Source organism: Dendropsophus ebraccatus, chromosome 9, assembly GCF_027789765.1.
Source record: "Dendropsophus ebraccatus isolate aDenEbr1 chromosome 9, aDenEbr1.pat, whole genome shotgun sequence".
NCBI lineage: Eukaryota > Metazoa > Chordata > Amphibia > Anura > Hylidae > Dendropsophus > Dendropsophus ebraccatus.
In genome coordinates this window covers 104437869-104447714 of record NC_091462.1, presented here as the reverse complement: position 1 = coordinate 104447714, position 9846 = coordinate 104437869, and the positions used below count along the sequence as shown (strand labels likewise).

The following is a 9846-nucleotide window of genomic DNA, read 5'->3' as shown; positions in this document are numbered from 1 at the left end:
TTTATTTACAATAAGGGAGAAAAAACACGGCGCCAAATATACACAGAATTCACAACCCACGCCCGCAGTTTTGTCTGTATATAGAAGTTCGTCGCGTGAATGATGTGTCATAACAATTATGATATCAAAGTGGGGAATAAAACACCTGCCCGCAACAAATATGGACGCTGAGAGCCGTTTCATGGTCACGTGATGCAGCCATGACTAATTAATTGTATAGGAGGAGAATGAGTGAAGTTGTCTTTGTGCAGGAGCCATTTTAATGGAGCCCTTCAGAGCTCTGGGCTGAAGAAGACCAATCTACAATGGAGTCATAGCATGAGGATGATGGGGGTTGTGCAAGAAGGAAATAGAAGGGAGTTCATCTGGTGCTTGGTTGTAGATATTGCCATGTTGTAAGTTGATGCTAATAATTTCTTAATTGTTTGTGTTAAAGAAGTGTCTAGGCATGCCCTCACAGAGAGGTGCAGCTGCATGCTGGGTTACCAAGGCAACCATCTGGCGCCCAGCTAGGATAATGTATGGTTTCCATTCACACCGCCTGATCATGCAGGAGTGTATACCTGGACGGCCGACCATACGCTCCTGTAAATCAGGTGACGTTGTTATAAGCATTCCTTCTTACAGGACGTACATGCACAGTCATGTTTTACCATTGGCCTGGTTCACATCTGTCTTGTAATCTCATTACTTTGCTCCATCAGGCGAGAATAATGGTGCGGTCGGATCCCTTAGACCAGGTGTAGGAAGCCTTGGCTTTCCAGCTATTGCAAAACTACTACTCCCATCATGCCTGGACAGACAATGCTAAAGCTCCTACTGTCCAAGCATGATGGGAGTTGTAGTTGTGCAACAACTGGAGAGCCAAGGTTCCCTACCCCTGCCTTATTCCCTGGACACCAGCAGCACTTGATGGACTCCATTACCATACACAGGTTCTCGACTATCTCCAGAAATTTTATAGAGAGTGAATGGAGGCTGAGCTGACCCACTGCTCCATTCAGGGGGGAGAGTTGGGGCCCTGTTCCCAACATTGTTGGGGTCCCAGAGGTCAGACACTCCACGATCAGACGCTTATGCCCTATCCTGTGAATTGGGACTAAGATTTTAGTGGCTGGAATACTCCTTTGTGGGGTCCATCAGGTGTCTGGCATTTTACACTGTGCTGCTCCTATACAAGAGCAGTTCTTAGACTGGGTTCACACTAACATAATACAGATCTGTGTGTATCCATACTACGGCAGCATGTCATGGCCTGGCTGCAGGTCATCAGACTTGTGGTCTAGCTGGAACTTGCAGATCGATCTACCTATCTCATCTTTCTCTCTCATGGTGTGTTTACACAGGCAGATTCATCTGACAGATTCTGGAAGCCAAGGCCAGGAATGGATTTGAAAAGAGGAGAAATCCAGTCTTTCCTTTATGACCCGTTCCCTGTTTATAGTACGTTTCTGGCTTTGTCTTCAGAAATCTGTCAGATAAATCTGTCCGTGTAAACGCACCATTAGCCAATAATATAATATTTTTTATTCTCTTAGTCTTCCTATTTTTTAACCAACCCGGTTCAGCAATGACTGAGATCCTGCTATAAAGTGAATGACAAAATGAATGTGACAGAATACTAAATCCGATTTATCATAATTGAGATAAGAAATGGAATCAGAACAGGATAAAGGATCTATTTCCAGGTCCCCAAGGAAAGTAATGAAAAGGGCCAAAACCTGGGAGATATCTGACTCTGAGACTGAGGAAGAGTCCACTAGTGTCCAGAGGGATGACACCAAGGCTACAGAAGTGCCAAGAAGCAACCTTGAGGGTCTTCATGGAGAGTCAGAAGCCTATGAGACGTCTCAGGGTGGACAAGAGAATCTTGATCTGAAAACCAATTCTGAGAGTGCATCTATGTTACCTGTACCCCCATCTGGTTCCACAACCCCCAGTCCAAGTAAGAGAACAAGAAGGAAAAAGAGCCCTGAAGAGCTGGAGGCGGATAGGATACGAGCAGAGGAACGGAGGAAGGAAAAAGAGGCCAAGAAGCAGGAGAAAGAGAGAAGGCGGAATCAGGAAAAGGAGGAGAAGGAGAAGCGGAAAGAGTCTGCACTGGCGCTGAAGCTCCTGAGACCAGATCAGTGCGGGAAATACATGACGGTCCAACTGGATGCAGGTAGGACGTGCTGGGAGCTCTGAGCCTCGTAGGCCAGTGTAGACATAAGCTGGAAACGTGAATTATAGAAACTAGTCCTATCAGGTATATGTTTTCTCTGCATTTGTTCTCGCTACTTTTCTCTTCTAAAAGGGGTTAAAAACCCCCCACAGCTACATTTTGCAAAAACATCGCCACCCCTGTCCTTAGTCTGTGTGTGGTATTACAACTCGGCGCCATTCATTTCAATGGAACGGAGTAACAAAATCCACACCCAAATTAAGGACAAGAGTAGTGCTGTTGCCGGCAGAATGCAACCCCTAACTCTTAGAAGCCTAAGGTGGGAAAACCCATTTAAATGGGCTTTCCAGTGAACACTTATTGATGGCCTGTCTGCAGGCTGTCGATGTCTGCCGGGTAATATGTTGATGCTCAGCACCTCTGCTGATCAGCTGTTTGGCAGAGCTGTGGTGCCTGTATATACAAAGAATAGAGCCAGAAGCAGACAGCTTTATACACTGTGTATTGGCCATGCTGGATCCTGCAGCTCAGCTTCTTCTCAGAGAACAGAGATGCAGTAACACAGTATGGCCACTACATGATATATGGCACTGTTCGCTTTCTTTTCTATAAAGGGTAGGTTCACACTGAGGAATTGTAGAGGAAAGTTTTATGCTTGAAATTCCTCGCCTATTCAGCTGTGGCAGAATAGGAGCAGAATGCAAGCGGAATTCAAGCAGAATGCAATTCCACGCGTCCGCTACCTCCCATCTCCGCTCTAAGAAATGACATGTCATTTCTTTGAGCGGAGATGGGAGAATGCGGAGGAGCACACAGAGCACGGGGGGATTCTCTCCGCCGCCGAATTCCGACGTTCTTGCTCAGTGTGAACGGGGCCTTACAGCGTATACAAGCACCATGACTCTGCCATATAGCTAACCGGTGTGGGTGCTGGGGATTGGCACCTCGAACCATCCACTATTTAATTGGTTTTAGTGTTGAGTTAACACTTTTGACGTGTCAAAAATGACTGATCGCATCGGCCATATCAAAAGTTATTACAAGTCACAGTAATGCTTTAACTTCTTCACAATGTGTATTAAAAAACGGCCTTGGGCTAAGTCTCGCCCCAATCCCCTGCCACCCAAGAGCTCCAAAACAGGGCCGACTCTGAGGGGTCTCTATCTAGATGTATATGGTATGCTATATTACAAGGGTGTCAAACTTAGGTCCTTCGGCTGTTGTAAAACTACAATTCCCATAATGCCTGGACAGCCAAAGCTTTTGCTTTGGCATTCGAAGCCTGATGGTAATTGTAGTTTTGCAGCAGCTGGAGGGCCTGAGTTTGACATATGTGCTATACTCCACAGGTCTCCTTCAGGACGCCGGATGTGAAGATCTGCTGGACTCCTTGAGATCGTCCGGTTATAATTTCTCTATAGAGCCGCACTCTGTTCCTTATAGCGTCACCTGGAGGAGGGAGATGCCCGGAGACTGGACCTGTATGGTGAGCCGAGCCTTGGTACATTTGGGGGGATGTATAAAAACTGGTGTAAAGGGGGTTAGTTGCCCATAGCGGCCCATCATCCCAGCTTGTTTCTCACTGTTTAGTTGCACCACTGCTCCACTTCACCGTTTTCATAGATCTCCACCATGTTTTGCAGGAGGGTCTAGAACTCTGCAGGGGAGAAGAAGATGAAATGCTGATCCTGATGGAGCCGAAAGATTTTCTCACCAGCGTTCACTGTTATGTCCAGGTAACATGGAGATGAGTGAGGAGAAGTGTTGAGTAGGCTTACCAGATTGTTCGGGTTCAGCAATGTTCTCCAGACCACAACGCTCTGCAATTGACTCCCGAGCTCTGGAGTAGCCCATAGCCATAGGCTGTTTCCCAGTTTTCCAGGAGGTCCTCCGGCTTTATCCACCCTCTTCACAGAGCCTGCAGACAGCGGGAATCAGACGCAGAGAGTTCAGGTTCATACGAACCCGAACACCCGCAGGTTCGCTCATCTCTACTCTGGAGAAGTTGAATGTCTATGGCTGTATCCATGTTTTCCTTGCAGCCCTAGGGTGGCATCCAACTTCTCCAACCGCTGGGAGTCAAATGCTGAGTGTTTGGGTTCGAAGATCGTTGCCGAGCCTGAACAGTTCGGCAAGTCCGTTCATCACTAGCGATTTATCCATCATCATCATCTTCGAGCTCTCTGTTTGCTGTCTATGAAGGGCAGCATCCAATGGGATTGCAGTAACCTCCAGGATTATGGTGACACCTTATACTATAGCTTCTCTGTATATATTGCAGGTGCCGGTACCCTCCAGTAATACTGAGATCCCGGGGGCTGTCTTTGGATTTTGCAAAAAAAACCCCGATAAGAAGGTCACATTGGTTATTTTGGGACTGAGAGACTTTCTTAGGCAAGTAATAGTCCTGGAGCCCAGGAGTCCTTTTTGTGCCCAGCAATCATATAGCACGTGGGCACCTCCTCCAAACGGGGCTTGTCAACTACATATAAGATCTGTGTGACAGCGACAGATGTCATCAGACACTCCCAGTAGTGCAGCCTCAGGATTTAGGATTTAACATTTCATGTAAAATAACTTAAAGGGGTACTCTAGCTGGTGTCAGAAAGTTATATTAATTCTAAATTACCTCTATTTAAAAATCTCCAGTCTTCTAGTACTCATCAGCTGCTGTATGTCGTGCAGTAAGTGGTGTATTCTTTCCCGTCTGACACAGTGCTCTCTGCTGCCACCTCTGTCCATGTCAGGAAGTGTCCAGAACAGTAGCAAATCCCCATAGAAAACCTCTCCTGCTCTGGACAGTTCCTGACATGGACAGAGGTGGCAGCAGAGAACACTGTGTCACAATGGAAAGAATACACTACCTCTTGCAGGACATACAGCATCTGATAAGTACTGGAAGATTTGAGAATTTTAAATAGAAGTAATTTACACGCCTGTATTACTTTCTGACACCACATTTTTTCCCCCTCTGGAGTACCCCTTTTAAGTTATTTCAAATGAAATGTTAAATCATAAAAATCCTGGGCCCTTTTATATATATATATATATATATATATATATATATATATATATATATATATATATATATAGTAACTGATATACAAAGCATTGTCTAGGTTTTATATAAAAATGACCGCTTTCTTCCAGAAGGAGTATTCATGGGTTGTGTCTCGTACTGCAGCTCAGCTCCAATGACGTACATGGGGTGGAGCTGCAATACCACATACAACCTTTGGGCGAGTGTGGTGCTGTTTTTAGATGAAGGTTATGTTGTTGTTTTTTTACCCCTGGGTGGTTTTCCCTCATAGGTGTCAAAGATTGTCTCACAAAATGGAGAGACATTCACTGGAGGCAAAATCTACAAAAGCTAGAGATGACCTGAAAGATGGCTGGGTGACCTGGAGGCAGATAGATGAGGTGAGGTAGTTGGTTTCTCCATGTTTTATTATACGTATAGGATATTCCAGTAGTTGTGGAAATTGTGACATAGGGGGGGATTTATCAAACATGGTGTAAAGTGAAACTGGCTCAGTTGCCCCTAGCAACCAATCAGATTCCACCTTTCATTCCTCACAGACTTTTTGGGAAATGAAAGGTGGAATCTGATTGGTTGCTAGGGGCAACTGAGCCAGTTTCACTTTACACCATGTTTGATAAATCTCCCCCATAGTCTTCAATGGAGGTTGTAGTCCAGGGACTGGGAAGCTTTCACCCTCCAGCAGTTACAAAACTACAATTCCCAGCACGTCTGGACAGCCAAAGCTTTAGCTTTGGCTGTCCAGACATGATGGGAATTGTAGTTTTTCAACAGCTGGACGGTGAAAGCTTCCCAGTCCCTGGACTACAACCTCCATTGTAGAAGATTAGAAAAATATGGCTGCTTTTCTTTGGAAACAGTGCCACACCTATTCAGTGGTTGTGTCTGGCATTGCAGATCAGCTCAGTTGATGTGAATCACGGGGTTGAATGAGTGAGTTGAATCACCATACTGCACACCTGTTGATGGGTTTGGTGAAAACAGCCATGATCTATCGCTGCCTGGCTCCTGTTATGCTGGGTTTACACATAGCAATAATTCACCCGATCGTACGATGAACGATTTCGAAGTAACTATTTTTTTTTTTCTTTAATAACTATCTGCGATATATAGTACGAAAAAATCGTTTTGCGATCACATAAGCCTATCTTGCACATAAGTTAAATCGGTGAACGACTGTTTACACGGAACGATCTGCGAATTTTTTGCCAACGACGATTTGAGAACATGTTCAAAGATCAAAATGAACGATTTCTCGCTCGTCACTTGATCGTACGCTGCATTTACACGTACGATTATTGTTCGAATTTGCACGATAATCGTTCCGTGTAAACGCAGCATTATCCATAGCAATGTTGTGGCTAGCCTATGGGGTCTTCTTTCATAAAGGGGGGCATGGATCACTTGCAGGCCGTATGTACTTATGGAGCTTTCTCCTTTATGAATGATGGATAATTTACTTGTGATATTGGCTTCTTGTATGTGGGGGGGCCAGGCCCTGGTGTTTTTACAGCTGTATTACAACATGGAGGTGCTAAACCTGGACACATGGAAGCAGCTGGGGCAGCATGTATGTGCCGTGACCAAGAGCGTGGCTCAGCGCCCCTTTCGGTAAGTTGTGGGCAAATACTCAACCGGGTATCTTTGGTCCCTGCTGACTATTGCACATAAAGGGGTAGTTTTATACAGAAGCAATCTTCTTTAGGCTATGTTCACACAGGGTATAGACAACGGCCGTTGTAGTGAGTGTCAAACAAAGGCTGTTGTTGCATCGAAAATTACATTAAAATTGATGCACAACAACCGTAAATAATTGACATGTCAATTATTCCCACGGCCGTTGTTCAAAAGACATTTTTAATTGAAAACAATGGCCATTCTTGTCATAAAAACTAAGTGGTGTGAACACAGCCCTACAGTGTATCTAAACTTTTATTCGGCTTATTACGGGGTCTTCTAAGACCCCCACAGACCACTACAGTAAAGCAACACATGCACTCAGCTTAGTCCCTTCTGTTGTTTTCCTTGTACAGACCCATGACTGAGATACATAGACTTATGAGGGGAGATTTATCAAACATGGTGTAAAGTGAAACTGGTCCAGTTGCCCCTAGCAACCAATCAGATTCCACTTTTCATTCCTCACAGACTCTTTGGAAAATGAAAGGTGGAATCTGATTGGTTGCTAGGGGCAACTGAGCCAGTTTCACTTTACACCAGTTTGATAAATCCATCCATAGTCCATGTGCTCGGCTTACCAAAGCCAAAGGCTCCTGTCCCTTTATTCTTGTGATCAGTGGGGGTAACCAGTCCACCAATGACATGGCGCTATTATATGAATAAAATTTTAGGTACACTTTAAAGGGTTTGTTTGCCAATTTTTCTTTTCTTTCAAATCAACTGTTTCCAGTAGTGCTAAAGATTTGCAATTTACTTCTACAAAAAAAACTCCAGTCTTCCAGTACTTATCAGCTGCTGCATTTCCTGCAGGAAGTGGTGTATTCTCTCCAGTCTGACACAGTGCTCTCTGCTGCCACCTTTGTCCATGTCAGGAACTGTCCAGAGCAGGAGCAAATCCCCATAGAAAACCTCTCCTGCTCTCCAGACTGGAGATAATACAGCACTTGCTGCAGGACATACGGAAGTCAATAAGTACTGGAAGACTTGAGATTTTTTTTTAATATAAGTAAATTACAAATTTGATTTGAAAGTATTTTTTTTTTGGGTGAACTACCCCTTAAGTATTTAGAGTAAAGCTGGCAAAGGTTTGGGGATTACTGCTCTAATTATTAAATTTGTTTATAAAGTGCCATTAAAGTGTCATTGTCATATATTTTATTTTATTTTTTTGCAGAAATCAATAGTCCAGACGATTCTAACTTTGTAATTGGGTCCATCAGGCAAGTATGCCATTATCTGCATTCAAAAAGATTTTCCCCCGCCCCCCCCCCCCTTCTCTCTCTCATTATCAGGAAATCTCGACTGTTTTACATCAGATGTGCCCTGTGTAACCTATGGAGAGGGGAGGGGGGAGATTAGTCGCCAGCAGAGAACACAGGATTACACAGTAAGAGCTGTATGAGAGTCAGTATTCAGAGGTCAGAGGAGAGAGCCCATTGATGTAGCTATGAATTAACTCTTTGTTGTCCTGTTTTGGTGCCTCATCTCCCTTCACCCCTCCCCTCTCCAGCTAATAAACCCAATTACAAAGTTTCTTGAAATCACCTGTACTATTGATTTCTGCAATAATATTGTTTTGTTCTTGGGGAGACATTATTAGGCACAGAATAAGACCACGCTGGGCTGTAGGGGGTGGGCATGGGGTGCCCCTGCCCCGTTTAGTTATGTCACACAATCACTTCTCTCTGTGCAGGTTACACTGGGAAGCTCAGTCGTACTCCTTCTGCACCTCGGCGGGGAGCTGGCGTGGGTGGGGTCCTCGAGGATCACTTACAGGATTACCTCTGGTTTGGAGAAGGCAAATCCAACAGTTGAACAGAGTTAGTCCGGCAATGGCAGCGGCCATAACTGAGGCCTATCCTTCACCACAGCTCCTCATGCAGGCAAGAAACTCCTGCTGTTGTAGTACTATAACTCTCAGCGTTAAAGGGGTTGCTCATCAAGAATCTACAGGCTTCCGGTACCTATCAGCTGCTGTGTTTCCTGCAGGAAGTGGTAGTTATTTCTAGCCGTGAGAGCAGGAGAGGTTTTCTATGGGGATTTGCTGCTGCTCTGCACAGTTCCTGACATGGACAGAGGTGGCAGCAGAGAGAACTGTGTCAGACTGGAAATAATACACCACTTCCTGTACGACATACAGCAGCTGATAAGTACTGGAAGACCGGAGATTTTTTAATAGAAGTAAATTATAAATCTCTGGCACCATTTTTTTTTTTTGTGAACCCTTTTAACTCTTGCACATTTGTTGCCTATAGGAATCAATATATAAATCTATGTAGTCTCAGCCCTACCTGGAGTATAGCCATAACTCTTATTGCTTATGTCTCTGTCTCTCGTTCCCTTCCAGGCTTATGCAGCATGTAATACCGAACGGGAGAAACTCTCTCTCCTCTCTGATCTGCGGGTGCCACGTAACACTAAGGCCACGGAGGAGGGTGATGACCCGGACGAGGATACTGGCAGCACACAAAGTGATGAACCAGCCGCAGGGAAGGAGAGACGGATTGGTCCAGACTTATCGCGACGGGTCTACGTGTTCATGACGGCCACAAATCCTGAACTAGTGTTGGATCTGAATTCATAGCACATGGCGCTCTAGGTACATAACCTGCAGGGGAGGCGTATGTCATCTCCGTAGGTACAACACTACAAGTCTCTTATCTGGTGCTGAGATTTCCTCAGAACTAAAGGAAATTAAAGATATTCATGCAATTATGTAAGTTCTCAGTGTGGGGGATGATAACCAGTCATATTCTCATGTGGGTCATTGCTTGTATCCTCATGTTTGTTTCATATATTAGCCCTTCCTGGGTCTCAGACAAGCTATGTCCAGCCTTAAAGGAGTACTCCAGCAAAAATTGTTTTCAAATCAACTGGTGTAAGAAAGTTATATAGATTTGTAATTTACTAGTCTTTAAAAATCTTCAGTCTTCCAGTAGTAGTAGCTGTAGTATTATTATTT

The 9846-nt window shown here is 44.6% G+C and overlaps 1 protein-coding gene across 5 annotated transcripts; it reads left to right on the top strand.

The window, feature by feature from the left end:
• Positions 1-39: 39 nt before the first annotated feature.
• On the top strand, positions 40-9599 carry EME2 (essential meiotic structure-specific endonuclease subunit 2). 5 transcript variants are annotated; one of them, XM_069984151.1, is made up of 10 exons: positions 40-395; positions 1351-1443; positions 1539-2164; positions 3514-3650; positions 3808-3900; positions 4446-4558; positions 5476-5584; positions 6700-6815; positions 8578-8767; positions 9232-9599. In XM_069984151.1, the coding sequence occupies exons 3-10, from the start codon at positions 1654-1656 to the stop codon at positions 9466-9468; spliced, it is 1506 nt and encodes a 501-aa protein (XP_069840252.1). In that variant the 5' UTR covers positions 40-395; positions 1351-1443; positions 1539-1653; the 3' UTR covers positions 9469-9599. The 5 variants fall into 5 exon arrangements, with proteins under 5 accessions (XP_069840252.1, XP_069840253.1, XP_069840251.1 ...); XM_069984152.1 differs by having other exon boundaries at positions 1347-1443; XM_069984150.1 differs by lacking the exon at positions 1351-1443.
• Positions 9600-9846: the final 247 nt, after the last annotated feature.